This window comes from Berghia stephanieae, chromosome 5 (assembly GCF_034508935.2).
Source record: "Berghia stephanieae isolate SIO BIC M18660-M18661 chromosome 5, UCSD_Bste_1.3, whole genome shotgun sequence".
Taxonomy (NCBI): domain Eukaryota; kingdom Metazoa; phylum Mollusca; class Gastropoda; order Nudibranchia; family Aeolidiidae; genus Berghia; species Berghia stephanieae.
In genome coordinates this window covers 39,655,667-39,678,760 of record NC_088364.1, presented here as the reverse complement: position 1 = coordinate 39,678,760, position 23,094 = coordinate 39,655,667, and the positions used below count along the sequence as shown (strand labels likewise).

Below are 23,094 nucleotides of genomic sequence, written 5' to 3'. Positions count from 1 at the left end.
CTTCAGCTCTGTCTTTTTATTCCTGATTCCACAAATGTTAATTTGTAAAATATTCAAATGTTTGTGGAATTTCTTTGCTACGCCCTGAAAATGTTCCTCCTTTTTCTCACCCCTGATACTTTTTCATATTTCTCTTCAGAAATAATTGAATCCGATTTGAAATGGTGCATGAAGTGGAAGATTTTTATGGAGTATATCTACTGTTTTGTTTGAACCCCAAGTTCAAGGGTAGGACATACATTGGATACACAGTCAATCCAAACCGGCGAATCAAACAACACAATACTGGAGCACATGCTGGAGGAGCTTACCGGACAAGTGGTAGAGGTCCATGGTAAGAATTTAGATCAGTAAGCATTATTGATTATTGTTCATGCTTTGGTAATCAGCAGTATGACTCCTGAAATTCATTGGTTCGAGGTGCGCTTCTAAATCCATACAAAATTTGCAAACTGTTCAGAATAAAATGACAAAACTAATCAAAAGATTACAATGAAAGGCTTGTTATTTTTATTTTTAATTTGCACTATTGTACATAATTGTCTGAAATTTCCCCATTTATTCCAAGTTTGAAAAAGACTTCCTTAGATTGTTCAAAGAACCCTACTGCTCTTTCATTCCCATCTGTGGAATGCACTCTCCTCAGCAGTTTAAAATCGGTGAGTGAGTCTTTCAGGAAAAAACCCTAAAGCATCCTCTGTTAACTTTCTCGAATTCCTATAAATGGAAAATCGAACAATTAAAAAAACCAATTTCAATCATTGTGAATTCAGGATAGCTAAGGTTTATGAGTAAATTGATATTCAGAACATTTCTAATTCAAAGTTTAATTTGAAGTATTATTTTGATTTTGAGTCAGAGTTCAGTTTGTATCTCAACCAAAGTAATTGCCATATTAAAACCTGGCAAACCAGACCAATATCTCTACTTTGTTGCTTATACAAGCTCCTAGAAAGAATTGTACTAGAGTGAATCATCCCATATGTAAATCCCTGCATACCATCAGAACAAGTGGGCTTTAGACCTCAAAGAAGCACATGTGATCAAGTCCTTGCACTAACCTCATACATTGAAATTGAAGCAGGCTTTGAGAACAAAAAGAACAATGGTGCAGTCCTAATAAGACATCTGTAGCTTACAACACATTTTGGACAGGCAGACTGATTTTAATGCTTTCAAAAATGATTCCTTGTAGAAAGATGCTTAAACTGCTGTCTACCATGACTGGCACAAGACAAGTTCGTGCCATATTGGGAGGGCGAGACATGAAAAATAAAAAACGGGGTATCACATGGTTCAGTTTTAGCACCAACTTTCTTCAATATTTATATCTCCGACATGCCAAACTGTGAAGCACTCAAACTTGGAAATACTGACGTCTGGACTTTAGCCTATCAATCGAAAAAACTGGAAAGAAATTGAAGTTCTAAGCAAATACACCACCCGCCTGAAATAATACTTTGATAAGTGGTACCTAAAAATAAACACCACCAAATCAGCATCCACAAACTTCCACCTGAATATCATGAGGCAACAATAGATATAAAGATCACAGTCTGTAACTCAATACTACCCCTAACCCTAAAACCTCTGCATCACATTGGACAAACAGCTAAATTACATTGAGGGAACTGCAAATAAAATCGCAAAAATAAACATCCTGGTGAGAAAACTTGCAGGTAACACCTGGGGAGCCTCACCACAGGTACTGAGAACGTCTGCTTTGGCACTGTGCCACAGTTTGGGAGAATTCTGTGCCCCTGTTTGGATGACGAGCCCACATGTAATCCGCATTGACATCTGATTTAGATAATCAATGAGAATAATAACAGGATGTCTCAAGTCAGCTCCAACTCAGTGGCTCCCAACACTGAGCGGCTTTGCACCGCCAAGTCTTAGACAACAAGACGCTAATGCATGCAAGAATTGATGGAGCCACAGAAACACCCCTATAAAAATAATCATAAAGGGAGCACTTTCAACAACAAGGCTCAAATTGAGAAGACCTTTTCACCTTACAAAAATGATAGACTTCAGCGTGGAAGAGAACTGGAGAGAAATGTGGAACAGGGAAATACCAAGAGGAAGAAACATCATAAAAGATCCCACCAAGATAAGGCCTGCATTCCACAATGCCAAGAAATACTGGGTTTCCTCAAACCGCCTCTTAACAGGACATGCATCAAATATGTGCAGATGGAAACTTGGGAACATTGATGCTTTCTGGAAATGTCAGGCAGTTCCAGAGACCAGCAATCACATTGTCCTCCGCTGTCCTGTCACTAAACCTGAAGGTGGCTACGAAACTGTCCTTAGGGCGGAGGAAGAGCTCAGAAGCTGGGTTGACGAAATAAATTTGGAGGTGTAGCCATACGCTACTACTACCACTACTACTACTACTACTACTACTACTACTACTACTACTACTACTACTACTACTACTACTACTACTACTACTACTACTACCACTACTACTACCACCACAACCACATTATCACTACCACTATAGCTACAACCACTACAGCATCATCACTACCACCACTACTACAACCACAGCCACTACCACCACTTCTACAACTAACACTACCACATCATCATCACTAACAACACTACCACTACAATCACCACCACCATCACATCACTACCACTACTACTACAACCACGATCACCACCTCAGTATTACTACCACTACTATAACCACCACCCACACATCATCATCACAACCACTACAACAACCATCACTACCACAACTACGACAACCACTATCACCACAAAATCACCTTTATACCACTGCTACAACTACCACCACATCACATACTACAGCTATTACTACTGCTACTACTACTGCTACTGCTGCTGCTACTACTATACTACTACTACTACTACTACTACTACTACTACTATTACTATTACTACTATTACTACTACTACTACTACTACTACTACTACTACTACTACTACTACTACTACTACTATTACCACCTCCACCACATCAAAATCATACCATTATCTCTACAACCGTCATCACCACCACATCGTCATCACTACCAATACTATTACAACCACCACATCATCATCACTACCAATAGTCCTATTATCACCACCACCATATCATCACCATTACTAATACTACTACAACCACCACCCATGTTTCATCACTACCACCACAACGACAAGCACCAGGTTTTAGAGCTTTACTTTATTTGAAATCAAGGGACTTTGGGATTGTATTTGGCATTGTGTTTACATATATCGTATGGTTCAAATAAGTTATTTATTTAGAACTATTCATGATGTAAACACAATGTCAAATGCCATCCCAATTCCCTTTTCTTGTATGCCAAAATTCCTCTTTCGACATTGAAGTTCCTCCGGGTGGTGTCTGAAATTCCTGTGAGCCAAATTTTTAGTTGGCATCTCTGTTAAGGAGAGAGAGGCCTCTTTGAAATCATTGTAATTGTTGTGTTAGATTTCATGTTTAGACGTATTCAGTGTTTATAAAGTATAGCTCTTGGCCTTCATTAGTTATTTACTATGGTTCATAATATACCAACAATGTGTTGACAAACTTTTTAAACATTTGTATTAGGCCTACTTAAGACACTTATGGAATCATAGTGTGACACCCATTTTTTGTTGATTGGGAAACCTGATCGGTCTGGGGATAGAAGTCTTGAAAATAATTCTGGGGTCTTGAAATTTTTTTTCAAGATTTGATTGGGGACTCTGCAGTGATTTGTTACACTGCCAGGTTTATTATTTGGGATGTAGGGTTTATGCCATTTTAGCATAATATACTTGAGCATGGTTTCCTTGAACTCCTCGAGACATGCAAAAAAGTTTGAGATAACCGTAAGTCAAGTAAACCTTGTACAAAAGATAATAAGGAAAATATTTTGGACATTCCAATGAGTTTGAACAAACTATGTGTTCAAGGAAACCGTACTCAAGTTTATATTACTTGATTTATCTCAAGATAGTATTGCTGAGACTGAAAAGAAAACACTCAGATGTTGCTTTTGAGAATTGTTATCATATAAATTACAAATTGTCATCTTTCTAATTACAGGGAGATGGTTCTTATAATCCATGGATTTCCCAATGACATTTCCGGTCTCAGGGTAAGGATTTTTTTTTTTTTTTGTCTCAACATTCACGACTCTCCAATCTGAGCACCTCTGTTCCCAGCATTTTGTCAGGATTACAAAAACAACCGGATAGTGGAATCAGTCCCTTAGGTGTACAAGGAAAAAATGAAAAAAATCCATCCCCTGGCAACCTGTCTGGATAATGGAGACATCTGGATTCCAGATTAGAGAGATGTGACTGTAGTATGATTTTGCTGTATTTTACCTGAAGGGTCAAGAATCTAAGGCACCAATTTTTCTTCGGTCAACAATCTCAAGAAGTCATGAGAAGAAAAAATTTGAAAAAAATATAGTGGCCTATGAAATTGTTCCTGGGTGGAGCTAGGTTATGAATGACCGTCATGTAGCCGTAGACATCAAAGGGTAGCTTAGGTCATCAAAGGTGGTATACATGATTGGCATAACCATATAGGGAACTCCTTATATTTTTTCTCCCACAATAAACAAATTAAAAGGGATGGACCTTAAGGCAGTCCCAAGCACAAATCTAGGAGGTGGTCCCATGCTCGCAAACTGATAGAAGCACTTATGATTGTGCTTATCAGGAACTCAGAGAGAAGAGACATATAGATAATGTTTGAATTAAAGTGCAACAACCACAACAGCAGCAAAAGAAAGACAAACCTTTCAACCAACAAACAAACACACAAACAAAAAACACATAAAAACATATTTGTTTTTGGTGTGCACTGTCAAGAAATAAGATTATTCATAGGAATTTATCATTAGTTGTGCGTCATCAAACAGAAATGGTTAAGCGGGGTTGTAGGCATGGAAACATAATCATGTGATGTTTATTTTATGACCCTTCATGAAGAAAAATGGAAACCTGACTGTAACGGAAAATTTTCTCTGTGCCCATCCATTTTTGCCTTACACAGGTTGGACTGTACTAGTAAACCCACTACATCTTCAATATAAAACTTCTCTCTGACATGTATGTTATGTACGCAATGCGCCTACTAAATCTGTATAAACCCCTAAAAGAATCAATAAATAAGCCTTGCAAAAATAACTGTATGATAGAGTTGAGGAAGACAATGGCATTCCTTCACTAACTAGACATTGAAACATGAAGACAATATGAGGGGTGACAAAGAAAAAAAATGAATATAAACTAAAATAATTGTGTACAGGCGACTATGTGTCATAGTAAAATACTCACAAAACCTGCACACAAGATTAAATGTACCAGCGCGCAAAACTTTGTGTAACTTCTTACGAATATAGTTTGATTGATATATTTTATTGAAAACTAATCACTCTACTGGCAGTCTAAAATTCTTCACAAAGTGCTGAGTGTTGTCAACTTCAATACTTCTATATAATATAAAACCCCTTATAAAGAAGCATACATGTAAATAAAAGGCTCAGGAAATCAATAAGCCGTGCAAAAACAAATGAACAAAAAGATTTGTGCTGGTAAATAACAGAGAAAATGAAAAAAATAAAGTAAAACAAATACAAGCGACAATGTGTCTAAGTAAAATACCCATAAAAACCTGCAAATCAGATGAAATGTACCAACACACAAAATTTTGTGCAACTTTATACTATCATAATTTGATTTTTTTATTTTATTAGGAACAAATCACTCAATGAGAGGCTAAAGTCAATAACAAAATGATGAGTGACATCAATCTTGTTCCTTCTATACAATGCGTTGTTAAGCGGTGAGAATGAACAGAATGAGTGAAGATCTTGGGTATTTATGTATAAATTTGATGTATTTAAATAAGGAGAGAAATTACAAATTGAGTCAAGTTCTTGGATTTGTATAAACAAACCTGTTTTGATGTAAAACAAAATACTGACACCACCACCCTTTCTCTCTCCTTTCCCCCTCCTCTTCTCTCTACTGCAGATATTCTCATACCAAAAAAAAAGATAAAAAATCATAATAATAATGGACCATATAAACGACAACAAATGGCACTAAATTTGAATAAATGAAACATCTGTGGACCCTTCTTCGTAGCATCAGGTTTAATGAAAATTACATCATAATGTTAGAGATTGATGAAAATTTATTTTAAAATTTCTTTGGCTATTGTAAAATTGATGTAAATCACAAAAATATCAATGTCTTGCATCAGTAGGATGGAAACTTTAACTGGCTAATTTTCATAGCAGAAAGCAGTCTTTTCTTTTCTTTAGACATTACATGCTCAGACCCACAAATTTACTCTTTTATTCATGTATATATGGAATTTTAAAATTAAAACTTTTGCAGTTTGAATGGGCATGGCAGCATCCTGACAAATCTAGGCGTCTTAGGGATGTTGCTGAAAAATCGAGGAAAGAGTCCGCTTTCCAATTCAGATGGCGTGTAGTGTGCAATATGTTACGGACTCCCCCATGGAGTGGACTCTGTCTTACTGTGCGATGGCTCAAGCAAGATTTTAAGCTTGATTTTCCAACAGGTCAGACTAATTTTTTATGCTTTGAAATCTGTTTGATATGGAACATTCTCCTTATCTCGTACTAATATGACCATTCTTTGTCAAATTGGGTCTTTACTATTGTTTGCAAATTAAAAAAAATAAAAAAAATTTCTTTAAATACTAAAATTGAGGCATACAAAACAACCTAACAAATATTTTGAATGTAACCTTTTCCCTTCCTATCCTAGCATGAGACATAATGTAAATCATACTTGTCATTTTATCATTTCATGAATTACATTGAGTCATCGATAATATATACTTTTAAATGTGGGTTTCACAAAAGGAGCATCATGATATTAATTGTGCTGTTTTCATCAGAATTATGTTGGTTGATAAATACAATCTTTTCACTGACACTTTATGTATGTTTCAGTTTTTTTTAACATTAAAAAAAATGTTTTCTTTCACTTTTGTTTTAAGGACTTGAGCCACCAATGCACATGCCAATTCAATTTGGCCCAATTCTTAGCAAAAAAATCCCGAACAAGACCAAAAAATATCAACCCGAAATGGAGCAAGAGGGAATTACTGCAACAAAGCATATGTCATCTTCTTGTCTTGGAATGAAGTGTTCTGTTTGCTCAAGATTTGTTCAGGTGCTCCTTGAAATAGAAGTCTTTGTCTGGAAACAAGTTGAAATACAAATTTTGCAGCTGGAAGCTTGAAGAAATAAATAATGATAAAATAGAATAGAAGCTTCAATTTAATTCATAAAGACAGATGATGTTGACATTTTGGGTTATCCTTTGTCAAGAAAACATGATGACTGAAACTCTAAAGACAAATGAGAGATGAGAGGATTGCGTTAAGGTTAATTAATAAAACGATTGAACAGGAAATAGACTGCTTCTTTCCTTGGTAAAGAAGTGTACAATAAAACACAATTTTTAAAAGATTATATAAGGCATGCAATTATTTTTTTAAAAATTTCATGCAGTATAGAAAATGGAATAATAACATGAATAAAATGGAATCGAATGAAATTTTACAAAATATCATGGATAGTAAGATTAGTAGTTGGAACAAAAGTAGTAGCAGTTGTGGCAATGTAGTTTTAGTCGTGTAGCAGCAGCAGCAATGGTAATAGTAGACATGCATAATTAGAGGAACTGACAATGGCATGGCCGAGTGAGTCAGATGAGCAATAGATAAAGGTAGTATAATATTCATTATTTAGCAATGACTATCCCGCACAAATCTTTGGGCCTCTTTTTCGCTCACGCAGTGCCCAAATTCGCGACAAAATATGGGACGAAGCTGTTCCGTACATGCTATTATAAAAAATTAATTATGACGCTGTTTATCAATGAATATGACTGAATGTTGGCACACAGTTAGAAAAGAGGTCATTTTAGATTATGGCAAGCGACAAAACTCGTGCGATTACCAGAAGACCGTTAAAAATAGATTTTACTCTTTGGGGTACAATATTTCTAAAACTACAAAGAGGAGAGATTTTGTCGCTCATAAGGTTATATATGCACATTTCTTCTATTTATATTTCAAATTTCATTGTATTATGATAAGTACTTTTCCCGTATTCTCACAATACATCAACCCAATTTGAATGTCAATGAGTGAAAATATGGAGACGGCCATTTTGCTCCCCCATCGCGCGACACGAAAATGACGTGAGCGAGGCAAGGCTGCCAGATGCCAGACTTTAACCTGACCAAATTCGACTTCAAAAGTGGCTAAATAGAAAATCATATGGCTTTCACTATTAAGACTGGCCCACTTAAAATGAACTAAATTTTAACAAACAGAAAATTGAATAGACTAGGATAAATGTCACTGAGACAAAAATAGATGAATAAAATTTAATAAAAGAAACACAATTATATATTTGGCCACACACGTGGCCATCTGGCAACCTTGTTCGTGATGACTGATGACACAAATCCTCGCGCGCTTTTTAAAAATTAAAGTATTGTTTCATTGTTATGTCATAGGGATAGTAGATTAACTTACACACACACACACACACTCTCTCTCTCTCTCTCTCTCTCTCTCTCTCTCTCTCTCTCTCTCTCTCTCTCTCTCTCTCTCTCTCTCTCTCTCTCAAATAAATACTAGAAATAACATAAGCCATGGTCTGATGGGACTGATTGATAATGATTTAGCAGGCATTTTTCAGGTCATTTGTATGGGTTGTAGACACAAAATTACCCTTCAGAAAAGTTCCAAATGATCAATATTATGTATATTTTAAAACAAAATTATAGACCCTAGCCATACAGCTCTAAAACTATACAAGACAAGTTACAACTTATCTGATGTCTTCATCATATTTTCTGATAATTTTGTCATAAAATATCTAATGCCACGTAATAAACGAGAAATCAGAATAAAATGCAGAAAAAGCGTCCCATATTTTCCGTATTTTTTTCTCCTTTGTGAGTCATCCAAATAAATGACACCTTTGAAACTGCATAACTTTGTTATATATTAATGGATTTTCAAAATTCAAAAAGATTTTTACTCAGCAGAGATTTAAGAGTAGTATTTCCTACAAATATAGAAAACAAAAATTTTCATAGTCATTGCTACATTATTGAAATAATATTTTGTAAAATTTTATTTGATTCAATTTCATCAATGTAATTAATCCATTTTATTTTACTTGCGAGACTGCACAACACATTTTAAAAAAATTATTTGCATGCAGTTTATAAACAAAAATTATTTTGTTATTTTGTAGTTCATGCTTCCTCACTAAGTAGCAGTCTGTTTTATGTTCAATCATTGTTTCATAATAATGCCATCTTCTCATCTCTTATTCATCTTTAGTGTTTCAGTCATCATGTGTTGTTGACAAAGAGGAAACCTGAAACATCCATATCATCTTTATATATTAAATTACGTAAATTAAAGCATTATTTAGATTTGCATTTTATAAATGTTAATAATTTTTATATTTACATTTTGTATTGCAGTAGTTTATTGTGTTGTTTAGATCAACATCAATGAGAGAACCAAGAAACATATTGCATATTTATATTTATCAGATGGTTAGACTTTAGGTGTGTGCTCAGAGAATTGATTTCAGGGCCAGAATGAGTATTAAGAATCAATTCCATTTTTCGGAGGTTTATTTTCCTGTTATTTGCTTTAAAATTGTGACGTCCTTTCATATTTTTTTCTCATCTAGAACTATAATATTCAATTTCTACAATGATTATTATTATTATTATTATTATTATTATTATTATTATTATTATATTATTATTATTATTATTATTATCATTATTATTATTATTATTATTATTATTATTATTATTATTTATTATTATTATTGCAAGAAATGTCCTAGTTATAAAACAAATTAGTGGTTGCAATACTAGATTACCTAGGACTGTTTCCTATGTTTTACATTGCAGTAATTGAAATTAGGAGCATTGTATACATTTTTTTTCTGTTGAAGTAATATCTGTCAAGAAAGTAATAAAAAAATGAATAATGCAATTTCAAAGCGACATATTATGCCCTTGCACACTTTCATAAGATCCATAACTACTATTACAATGTCAGTAGTGGAGGATTCAAAGTTCGAGTACAGTTGTCATTGCTTTCCTGCATGCCAGATATCTGCACGCATTGCATTACTGCACGCTAATTATAGGTGACGGAATTTTTTCCTTTATCACATGTCTTCATAACTGCACGCAAGGTTCAGATAACTGCACACTCTGCTTCGACCATCTTCTACTTTTCTCATCCCTTATTTTTAAAGCCAGTGTAAATCAGTAGCAATGGAAACACACTTTCACACATCTTCATTTATCAGGGACATGCGATAGTGCCATAACGTTGTTAAAAAAAACAACAAAAAAACTGCCCCCTGCAGCAGTTCTAAAACCAGTCGAATGCTATGCTCCGACTGTACTATTTTTAGCTATTCCTCCTCCAGATCTGCAAAGTGCCGTCAATGTGCAAAATTTCACTTGTTCGCTCGCCAGTTAAGTTGAAGTCGAAGAAAGTGCTTTTGATGACATATTTGCATTCGCCTTGCCTTTTGCTATGATTTTTTATGTTGTCTGCCTCAATTTCAAAATGTCAAAAGATCTATTGAGATTGTGTAAAAATCAAATTTAAATGATCTGGGCTTGAGAACAAAAATGTCAGTGGTGACTTTCTCTCTGATTATGTGTGGAAACTTTCAGATCTTGGCATCTGCTTTTGCATCATATGTTGCCAGAGGCTGGCTTATGGTAACAGAGGAAAAAAAAATTATTGTGATGTGATTTGCTGCAACTGATAGTCATATCAAGAAAAAGGAATTTAGGAATATAAATTGAACTCCCCCCTTCTCAAATGATTGCTCATTGTAGTCTTGAATAATGAAGAAGTGTTGTCACTCTATCTAAAACTATCCCCTAGTGCTGCTCCCAATATCACACAAGGCTTTTTCCCCTGCCTCCTCCTACCCCTTCCACATGTTTCCCTAATTCCTATCATCTAACCCTTCCCTCTCCATTCTCTTGTCAGCATGCTTTGTTCTTGTCATCCAGCTTGCACATATTTTCATTTAGACTTCACTCATATTGCTTCATTGCATAACTATTTGAGTTTGAAAAAGTTCTGACTTTTCCATTTTCTAGCATTTACAGTTCAGTTATTATTGTTGTTATTATTGTTATTGTTTTTGTTATTATTATTATTATTATTATTTGTCTCTCTTACAGCCAGAAGAAGCAACCATGAAATGTCTCTTACCACGATGTAACATGATCTCTCACATGACATGCTTGGCACAGCACTTTCTGAGGAAAGCTGACCCCAAAATGCTACTTCCTGTTGAGGGCACCTGTCCTAGGTGTTCCACGCCCATATTGTGGGGTGACCTAGTTAGGCAGAGAAAGGGTTGCTATCAAGACATGTCTGATACTGTTTTGCAGGTAGATTATAACACAAGTGTGAACAAAGATAAATATTTACATCGCTTTGTAATTTATACTAATTTTGTTTCCAAATTACACATTTGATGTCAGCCATGGTTTGCGGGTGGTTGGATGGGAGCATCACCCTTGAATCATATACCTATGATGTTCGCATGGGTGTACGATCCGATAGTGATGTCGTTTCTTCTTCTCTTTACTAGCCTATCCTGCTTCTTTGGTTTGTGATTGTATTTTTGACAGGGGATATTTTTTTTCCTGTAAATCCTCTGCCTGTTTGTTCTTGGTTATTTATAATTTAGCTTATGATATCTTTAGGTTATGCTTTTGATTGACATTTGTACTATTTTTGTTAGATTGCTTGTTTTTTTGTTTCAGCGGTCTCTCATATAACCTCAATTGTGTTGGAAGAGACCTAAAGCAACAAACAAACAAACAAAATCAGCCATGGTTTCATTTTAAAACATAGAAATACACTCCAGCACGGTTTTCTCGAACTCCCTTAGGACATGCAAAAAAGTTCGAGGAAACCATGCCTTGCTATAACGATTGATGGGGAGGGGGTGGGAGGGCAGTGTGGCTCAGCAGTATGGGCTTTGCTATGCACCTGAAAGATACCTAGGTCGATTATTCATCGCATTATGTTGCTATAGCTCAATTTGAGGCTCTGTGCTGCGGCTGACACATCGGTTATTCCAATCTTCCCTTGGAATAGACCCTAAGACAAATCTCTGCTTGAGGATGAAAAAGGGGGACTTTATTATTTATTTACTTTATTGATATGTTGAAGGAGATAATTTTATACATGAAATATTACAAACTGTTGGTGTGTGTGTGTGTGTGTGTGTGTTAGGGGAGGGTGTGGCATTGAAATTAGGACAAATGGCGTAGTGATAAAAATAAACAGAGGGGTGTCAGTTATACAAAACGGCAATGGAGTGTATAAGTGGCTGTGTGTGTCTGCATGTGGACCATCATACTGTGTACACACCTGCAGTGCAGATAGATACACACAATAAACACATATGCAACTGTCAAATGTCACAGTAAATCGTCACTGGCCAAAATCACCTGGTGCATTATAAAACCCTTTAATTAGTTCCTTCTTTTTTTTTTACGTTGGCTGGGTGAAATTAGTTCAAAGAAACTCTGTTTGAGGTAGAAATTAGTCCGAGGAAGGAATGGAATGATAAATAAGAATAATAAGTGAAACATTTAAGACATTCAAATGAGTTTGGGGAAATCGTGCTGGAGTGTAAGTATCTGTTTGAAAACAAGGTATAAAATATGATCTTGCATAAGCTTCTGCTGATTTATGGATTATTACACAATGTATCATGACTTAGCAAATAATTTCCAAAATTTAAGAGGGAAAAAAAATACTTAAAGGAATCAAAACTAAATTGTTAATCACGTCATGCTGGGTTATGTTACACATTCTTGATATTACTTTTACTGTCAAAACATCTGCTCTCAGTGATCTGCATTTTAAGTGTTGTGTCTCCATCCCTCTTTTCTATCTAATAATAATAATAATAATAATGTTATTATTATTATTATTATTATTATTATTATTATTATTATTATTATTATTTATTTTTATTAGCATCTCATTTCTCTCTTGTCTCCTCTTCTGATCAGAGTGTTTGTCTTCTGATAGAGATCTGATGTCTTATGTCCTGGTATTTGGCCGGGTACTATGGTAAATTGACGATTGTGGTTTTTGTTAAACATTCGCTTTATCTTCCCTAAATTGTGACTGTACATAAACTGAACCCACAATCTATTGGTCATTTATATTATATTATATGCCATCTTTCTTTTCCAAGGCATTGAAATAATCAAGAAGCAGCTTTTAAACCACAACCCAGTCTAAGTTTCAGTAACTTTTTGTATTAGATGAAACTTCCATCTCCTTTTGCATCTTACCTCTTTTTTCTTTATGATGATGCAAAATAGCAAGTAAGACTAACAGTCGTTGAAATCATCTCATGGAATTAATATTTGGCATAATGCAATGAGTGATTTGATACGAAATTAATAAAACTGAATTTGAATAGATTAATTGTTTGCACTTTTTTATATTACGGAATCTAATAGTGATGTATTATATTAAATTACTATCTCAAAGTCTATCTCTGTAATCTCAGCTTTGATTATTGTGATCAAATTTTAGTTGCACAGCATTTCCTCCTTCTGAAACATTAACATTTTTTCAAGGTTTTTAAATCTAGAATTTTACAAGAAACCAATCATTTATTGAACTGAAATATGACAAAATATGATTTCAATTATTTTTAAAATCAAAGAAGATATTCAAAGAAACATTCAACGGGTTTGAGGCTTTAATCTCTCAAAGGGGGTGGGGCCGGGGGGGGGGGGGGGGGTTGTTTCTTTTTAGGGGTTTTTCGATACTTATGATTTTCTATATTCTGATTTTATTTTTCAGGCTGACAACAGTCACTTCTGTGATGATGACGATATGGGATGATTGAGCACTGACCAGAAAAGGAAATTATATTCTTTTAGCTCGCAACTGTTTACCTCTCCTGAAGGAATAGAAATAAGTGAATTTATTCATTCATTTTTAGAGGAAGAGATGAAGATTATCATAACAGTTAATTTGCACATTTTACAAAGAAAACCGTCTCACAACATTTCCTTTGTTTATGTGGTACAGAACTTTTAAAATCTTAATACAATTTAAACTCACTGCCAACCTTTCCCACCAAACATACATTGAAAGACAATTTCAAAACCATTGACAGCTTGACGCAAATGGTTCGAACATTACAGTGGACAAGTTTGGAACAACAAAGGAAGCAATCCAAACTGACAATGCTCTATCACATATTCCACAACATTGTAGCAATACCATTGAACAACCTTAGTCCAGCAACAACGAGATCAAGAACAAGGTGACCTAAGATTCAAAGTGCTGCGCTCTAGAGTACAAATCCATGATCAATCGTTCGTCTCTTCTATTCGCTTGTGGAATAACCTATCACCTATCATTGTAAATTCAATCACCACGGAACAGTTTAGAGAAAGGCTAATTCACTACTATAGCACTCACATACATCCTGAAGTGTAAAATATCACGACTCCTACCTACATTTGCAACAATACACTAGAGGTGGCTTGCAAATTAAGAGAAGAAAGAAAGAAAGAAAGTTTGCTATCAATGATAACCCCTAAATATTTTTAGTTTCTTTCAGAATTATGTTTTGTAATAAGATTTTATTGGTTTAGTATTTGTTATTCTGGCATTGATCAGGATGGGATTCCATTTTCCCTTTTCCAATTGTTAGAAAATATCAAGGATTTTCTGCAAAACTGGGTTATCGCTTTCAGTGCATATTTTTCTGTACAAGAAACTGCTATCTGTAACTCAAGGATCAAATGTTTATCAATGTCGTGCATGTAAATTAGAAAAGGCTATGGTCCTTAAACTGTTTTGTAATGAATTGATAAATGGTTTAGATGGATTCAGCACTGAAGGCTCACATAGATTTTGTTTGTTCTAATCAAAACGAGTGAGTAGGAAGTTGAGATGAGGACTGGAACTACTGTGAACATTATACCTCACCCCCTCTTCCACTTATTTCAGCAAGGGGTTGAAATGCAATGTAATTCACTACTCTTTCTCTGGTTCTCCACCATTCAACGCTCATGACAGCCACTAAGTGCACTTCAAAACTCAAGAAGTGCACAATCCTACGCTCAGGCTTCACAGACAGCTCTTTACCATCTCACTTCTCACTGGGCATAGTTACCGAATCAATCACGAGACACACATCTCTCAGTCTAAGACACCAGTTCTAAGTGTATAAACATGTTGATCTCACTAGCCTTTTATTGCACCCTCATGGGAACTCAAAAAAAAACGTCAATAGTACACACATTAAGTGCAATTCGCCCATTCCCACCTCATCTCCATTCCCTTGAAGTTATGTGTCATGTGTGCCTTCCTCTTTTCTTCTTTAGTACATTGTTTTTCTCAACTGGGTACTAAACTTACTACTCACAACCCCTTTGTAGACGTGTTCAAAGAAATATTTCCCTGTTATAATGATGCATGATTTATATGAATTATATAGGTCATAGAGTGGGGATTGAAAAAAATTTCCCGTTGTAGCCGAGCTCTCGTGGCAACCGAGGCCATTGTATATGAGCTGTACTGTATAGATGTCCAGCTATCTCTGTTTTTTGTTGTTAAGTCTTTATTTTGACTTCTGATTTGTCTTGTATTGCCTTGGTTATTTTATTGATTGAAATACAGTGAAATCCTGATAAATCCAAATATTAGAAAGATTTTTTCTTACCATAAGTAAGGCTGACTTTATCCATTATCAATGGAACACATTTAAATAAAGAACAGAACATTTTCAACCAATAAGAGTTGTTGACTTTATGCGGATTCCACTGGATTTATCTGATTTTTGTCGCAATAAACAGACATAAATAATTGCTTTCTACTCTTTGGATAGTCTATTGCAAAATACTTTCCTTCAGATCTAAAGACTCAGCTACCCAATCTTTGCAGGATGGACAGATAGGCCAAAAAAAGACCTGATTACACCAATTCCTTCGTTTATGTAATTGGGTTATTTAATAATACATTTAAAAATTCCCTTTCTTCATCCCTAAGGGGAAATTTTCTTTAGGATCTATTCCAAGGGAAGGCTGGAATAACTCAGGCATCAGCTGCAGTGCAGTGCCACAAAATGAGCTAAGGCTAGGTGACCTGCTCAAGGCCACACAATACAACGGGTTGTCAAACTTGGTACCTTTCGGTATGGAGGAAAGACTATAATATACCGCTGAGCCACGCTGTCCCAGCAAGGTCTTTTGACCTCTCAATGTGGGCAGGAGGTCACTTGTGTCTTCCATTCCCGTATATATATGTTTTCTGAGTTGCTTTCTGTCACTCGTAGAAACCATCAAGCCTTGAATATTGTTTAGTTCTAAGTAGTCCTTATACATGTATTTTATGTAAAGTTCTTGAATCACTTATTCATTGTAAACTTTCCTGATCAGAATATGTTAAGTAAAGGTCAACATGGATTTAGAAAAAAAACGATCTTGTATATCGCAACTGCTAGAGGTAGTTGAAAACTTTTCAAGGCTAGTTGATGACGGGGATAGTAAAGACGTTATATATTTGGATCTTAGAAAGGCCTTTGACACAGTACCTCGTGAAAGACTTTTTTAACAAATTAAAATCATATGGGATAAATGGAAACTTGTATAAATGGATTCAAAATTTTCTTATTAACATGTAGCAAAAGAATAATTGTTGTGGGGAATGTTCAGGGTTTAAATCTGTTTTAAGTGGGGTTCCTCATGGCAGTGTCTTGGGACCTTTATTGTTTATTCTTTTCATCAACGATTGTCTAACGCTATCGATTCTTCGTGTAACCTTTTTGCACATGATACAAAAAATATATGAATCATCTAGAAATTACAATACGTTACATGATAGATTTGAAATAATCCATTAGTCAGAAATGTGGCAGATTTTAATGTTGATAAATGTAAAGTTTTGCATATTGGAAGAACCAACCTCTGTTATCTAGGTGGGGTTCCTGACCTCCCATAGTGGGCAGGGGGGTACATACTGTCTCTTCTATCCCCTTATAACTGTTTTCCAACATGCTTTCTGTCTTTGTCTTGGAATGAGATTACTTGGTATTGTCCTGGCCCTGGCTGGAGTCCTAGCTGGGAGGGAAACAGTCAAATGCATAGTTATTGTTTTGGGAGATGATATTTTTTTCCTTGTAAATCATCTCTCTGTTATGTATATTTGTTATTTTTAATGTATAATGTAATCATTTGAGTGTATTCCTCTTTGTTGGATTTTGTGTTTGTGTTCGGATGAGACTTATAGGTGATCTCAAACTAAGTACACTGGTGGTATGCTCTTGGAATCTACATCTGATCCCTATTTGTTCCCAGTTCCCCTGTGTCTTACTTTTTCTTGGGTGCTTTAATTGTAATTCTAGAACTTTTTACTATCCTATTTTCTTCCTTTTTACTGGCGCTGATATGACCTAAATGTGTTGCAAGTGCCGTAAAACCCTTAAAAACAAAAACAAAGCAATCCCTGTTATGAATATTTTTCTGACGTTTCTCGAACATTACCCATCTCAAACGCTAATTTTGAAAGGATCTTGGGGTCATTTTTGACAAAAATGTAAATTTTGATTACATATTAATGACTGTATTAATAAATAGAATGATGGGTATGATCTTTGATCTTTGTTAGTCTTCACAAATATATATATCTTTATACATGTGTACAAATCTCTCGTACGGCCTATTCTTGAATATGGCAATTGCATTTGGAATCCAATATAGATATATCCAATATAGTGTATTGTATTGAATTGTAAGCTTCAATTTACTAGACGAAGACCGGTACTGTGGACGTTTTGGGTTTTCCCTTTATCAACAAAACGGGATGAATGAAACACTACAGACGAATGAGATAATGTGATAGTGGCGTTGTTGAGGTGAATTTACAAAAACATTGATGGGGCAGGAAATAGTATGCTAAAGAACTGAAGTGTGTATGAAAGGTGCCAGACAAAGCAAGAAAGAAAAATATAAGAAAAGAAACATCCCAAAAAAATCAGTCGACCTCGACTGGGGATCGAACCTCAGACTTTCTGATTACCGGTCAGATGTGCTACCATCACATCACAGAGGCTCCCGATAATTGGGACAATTGTAATACCTATATTATTCTTCACAAGGGTACGCGTTTTACGCTGTGAACCCTCGCTTGCATCAAACAACACAAACATTGGACAGGAGAGGACGAGGATGAAGACATTTGAGTTGCTCCATTTTATTATTATTTTTTTTTAAGGTAATACCTATATTATTCTTCACAAGGGTACGCGTTTTACGCTGTGAACCCTCGCTTGCATCAAACAACACATACATTGAACACGAGAGGACGAGGACGAAGACATTTGATTTGCTATATTTTATTATTATTTTTTTTAAAGTATCAAATTAAGAAATTAGGAGCAGGCACCGGCGTAAGATAAAGAAGTGAACAAATGTGTATGAAAGGTGCCAGAAAAAGCAAAAATGAAAAATATAAGAAAAAATCAGTCGATCTCGACTGGGGATCGAACCTCATACCCGATTACCGGTCGGACACCACAGAGGTCTTATATTTTTCTTTCTTGCTTTGTCTGGCACCTTTCATACACACTTGTTCAGCTCTTTATCTTACACCGGTGTCTGCTCCTTAATTTCTTAAATAGTATGCTCCTTTGAAATGAAGCACGAATTAAAATAGAGCAATAGATAATTATAAAAGGTACGCAATCAATTAAGCAAAACAACAAAAAAAAGGGGGGGGGGGAGGAACTGTGTAGTGCAGTATAGAAAGTGAAATGAAATAAAGTGCAGACTATTCCTTGACGTCGACCTTCAACTTTTCTGCTTCAACCCAATACTGAGGAGTACTACTCCGCAACGGTGTTTAGCACAGTGACGGGGCTAATGTCATTAAGATTGCCAAGTCAACACTCCAATTTGATCCATCCAACTTCCTCAGTTGTGTTTCTCTATCTACCGGGCAACACCTTCGAGGCTTTGACTTTGACTTTCGACTCTCAGACTAGCGCTTAGTCTCTGACTATCTCTGACTTTAGTCAAGGACTTGAAAAAATCGGAATTCATATGAGCTGACGAAGCAAGTCCCAGACTAAAATCACGGCACTTTGGGACTAAGTTTAGCCAAATTTTAGTCATTTGCTGGGGCAGGACTTCACAAGCTTAGACTGAGACTAGCTACTAGGATACGTCATAGCGTCAAGATTGAAAGCAGAAGTTACGGTTTGTGAAGTGTTTATCCTTAGATACCACTTGTCAAAGTAGGATTTAAGGTTGGTCACATCCTTATCGAGTACCCTCCAGAGACGGTTCCGTTTCTTGCTCTGGTGAGCTAGGGCCCACTCGTCCGCGTGTCCCAGCCTCAGGAAAGAAAGTGTTTGGCGTGTTGCTATAAATTAAACGACGTTGGTGCTAGAACAGATACCCAAAGGACACCATTCCATATTTTACTGATTTTGCAGAGGACAGCTGACTAGAATTCCGTGAACTTTTCATGACAATTTCTGAATCAGTAAATGTTAGAATCATAGCTCCGTTAGATTATATAAAGTTTTATTCTGATTGTTTCCAAAAGAATTGACCGAAAGGTGTTATGAATATGAACGATATGCCAATCCCCATTCTGGTTCAAAGTGTATGGGTAAGAGATTGTAATTTGTAATACATCCTACTCATAACCCCAATCTGGCTCTTTTCAATTTCCATCTGTTTGATTGACCTCATAGGCGACAATGGCAGGTGGGGGGAGGGGGGGGGGGGCGGGTGATTAACGTCGATAATGAAATTATTTTTGAGTTATGGGATTAAATTGAATTAAAATATAGAAATTATTATATTGGTATAACTGATGGGGGGGGGGGGGGGGCAGATACATACGGAGACATAACAAAGTGCTTTAGGAAGGATAAGGAGGAATGAAAACGAACTCCACCAATTTAAGAAATAAGTGGTGTCACCTGCACCAGCCCCGACGGCATAGTGGGTAAGACCTCACAGCAAATACGTTAGGATAAAGATTTTAAAAACCCTGGCCCAAAAGTCGCGGGTTCTAGCCCATAGATAACACAGGGTAGTCTGTGTTCTAGCCCCCGTGCGGAAATTTATATATTGAAAAATGTAGAAAAGTGTTGATCTGTGGTGGCCTTTAAACCCATAACATTTTTAGTGTTAAGAAGAAGGCGAGATGTGGACCTGAAAAGTTCTTCATTTAATTTATCTGCATTTCGAATTCTCTCTCTCTCTCTCTCTCTCTCTCTCTCTCTCTCTCTCTCTCTCTCTCTCTCTCTCTCTCTCTCTCTCTCTCTCGTTGCGAAAATGATTTCTCTCTTCTTTTTTTTCTTTTTGTTTTTTAAAAATTAGAGTCGAATATTTTAAAAGCACGTTTAGAAGCATGTTAATGAATATCAAAGAAAGATTATGGCATGACAGTTGGCGTTTCTTGATTTAAAAGCTATAGGCATTCTTCGTTCTTTAATATTTTTTTTAAAGTCTGGAAAACAGTATTCTTACAAAGAATTTTTATCAAAATTTGACTCTATACATGGATTCGCTGAACGTAATTTGGAAGAAAACAAAGTTTTTGATTTGCTTTTAAGATGACTTTTAAAACGTGTCTGCATTCAAAATTTCATGTTTGTTTGGTTTATTATTATTTTTATGGGGGGGGGGGGGGGGGGGGGGGACAAAGCCTTTGCTAATACATTGGGTGTTTTCTAAATGATAAATGAATTTGACATCCTTGGAATTGATATGTCATTACAACATGGGATAATCGTGTTTATATAATTCCAACTCAACAATTATGCAACTACAACAACAACAACAAACAATAACAATAACGAACGACAGCAACAATTTGAAGTAGAATGAAAACCGCTTCGTCATTGCATTCTGCTTTGTCAACAGCAAACAGACCGTGCCTTGTCGAATATTATTTTGACGAGTGTAGTGGACCTTAACGACGCGAAGAGAGTCTCGAACGTCGCCGAACATGTTTTGTGTGGCCTTTCTTTTATCAAATAACTCTAGATTTAATATTAACTATATTGATCAGTATCAAGGACTTGATCAGTATATATTTAGTTTTAAACGATATTGATTGATATCAATTTGGGAAAATGATATTGATCATGACAACAGCAATATAAATAATAGTGTGTGTATATATCGTATCACACACACACACACACACACACATATAATATATATATATATATATATATATATATATATATATATATATATTTATATATATATATATATTTATTTTTTTATTATTTTTTTTTTAAATCATGATATAACAGTGCTCAATTTTTATACAGAAGGAGTTGTGTGTAATTTTTGTCAACATGATGAAACGTACTGTTGAATGCTAAATATTGAGTACTATTTTACCAAAGAAAGCAGTATAATTTGTTTGACCCCTGTGCTATTTTTTAACATGTGTCAAAACGTCTTTAGTTCCTACTCAGTCCGCATGCTCTTTAAATAGCAGCACAAGCAAAACGATGGATCACAAGACCTACGTATAAAACTTTAATTATTACATTTTTATCTAACCAAGAGTTGCTTTCTAACGATATTTGTTAATTGGACCCTTGGACATATAACTGAATGTCAAAACACATTCCAATGATCACAGAGCGTGACCGTAAAAAGCACAGAACACGATTTGTAGACACTTGTGACCTATCATAATACACACTTCAAAATTATGACATCGAGGAAGTATCAGGTATAATCTACACCGAGATCAAGAGAGGAAAACAACTGTCCAGGGTATCTGACGTTGCCCAAGCAAAATAAATAGAAGTGTGTGTGTGTGAGAGAGAGAGAGAGAGAGAGAGAGAGAGAGAGAGAGAGAGAGAGAGAGAGAGAGAGAGAGAGAGAGAGAGAGAGAGAGAATAAGTGTATAACTAAATATTGTTCAATTAACTGGATACAATCAGACCGTCATCTCAGACAGTTTGCTGAAAAATCTAGATATTATAGGTTTAATTTTCAATATATAATGTTATGATAGTCTTTTTTTAAATGTTAGATGAAATAAAAACACATCGTTTGTTTTTTGTTTCTCATTATGTTCAGTGATATAACGAGTCAGAGACGAGGTAACGCCAATGCTCTTTTGGTTTAAATAATGGTTAATAATGTTTGAATCTATGAATTTAAAGATTCAGTTTCCTCAATAAAAACGCCAAAATGTCATCACTTTTATTGCTGAAAAATTGGGTTAAAGTCTGTGCTATGATATCCAGAAATCAGAATTTTTGAAGTTCAAAATCGAGTAGAGGGAAAGCCAATTTTTGGGAATTATTACTAGAACTTGTTCGTTCTGTCTTTTAAGAAATCAATGTATTTATCAACGAAAATAGTAGGAGGAAAACAAAACAAAACACTCATAACTTCTAATAAGTCTAAATTCACCAAATGCTTATTGGGCAAAGTTATTTGTTTTGACGGTAGGGGAATTGTTTTCGCAAATTTTACATAGATATGTACTTGCACGTATAGAGAGAAGAAAAAGGAAATACATTTCTCTGGTAGGGGTCATGTTTTGTCAATGTGAAACAAACTATACTTTCAGCATATTATGGATGTTTAGTTGCGAGTCAAATATGTGAACCACCATCTCATTTCGTTATTATGTCCGAGTTTGTTTGTTTGTTTTTAATGGTTTTACGGTGCTTGCAACACATTAAGGTCATATCAGCGCCAGTAAAAGGGGGGGAAATGGGATAGTAAAAGATTCTATAATTACAATTAAAGCACCCAAGAAAGGGTAATAAAAAGGGGAATTGGTTCAAATAGTAAAGAGATATAGAATCCAAGAGCTAAAAGCTTTCAACTAACGCATATTATAATCTCTGTTACAAACAATGATTACGCCCTTGTCGTTTGACTAAACCCTGGGATAATTTCATCATTAAGAACAAAAAAAAAAAAAAAAACACACACACACACACA

General features: G+C 35.3%; 1 protein-coding gene and 1 long non-coding RNA gene across 2 annotated transcripts in view; one reads left to right on the top strand and one right to left on the bottom strand.

The window, feature by feature from the left end:
• The window catches only part of LOC144972898 (structure-specific endonuclease subunit slx1-like), a 27,463-nt gene extending 9,714 nt beyond the window's left edge, over positions 1–17,749 (top strand). The window contains exons 2-7 of the mRNA XM_078914696.1: positions 140–334; positions 4,070–4,121; positions 6,382–6,571; positions 7,016–7,191; positions 11,281–11,493; positions 13,943–17,749. Coding sequence (XP_078770822.1) covers positions 162–334; positions 4,070–4,121; positions 6,382–6,571; positions 7,016–7,191; positions 11,281–11,493; positions 13,943–13,984 — 846 coding nt within the window. The 5' untranslated portion in view covers positions 140–161 and the 3' untranslated portion in view covers positions 13,985–17,749. The remainder of the gene's footprint in view (positions 1–139; positions 335–4,069; positions 4,122–6,381; positions 6,572–7,015; positions 7,192–11,280; positions 11,494–13,942) is intronic.
• The window catches only part of LOC144972899 (uncharacterized), a 25,566-nt gene continuing 9,550 nt past the window's right edge, over positions 7,079–23,094 (bottom strand). The window contains exons 2-3 of the long non-coding RNA XR_013645446.1: positions 11,312–11,439; positions 7,079–7,217 (exon numbers count right to left, since the gene is read on the bottom strand). This is a non-coding gene — a long non-coding RNA (uncharacterized LOC144972899). The remainder of the gene's footprint in view (positions 7,218–11,311; positions 11,440–23,094) is intronic.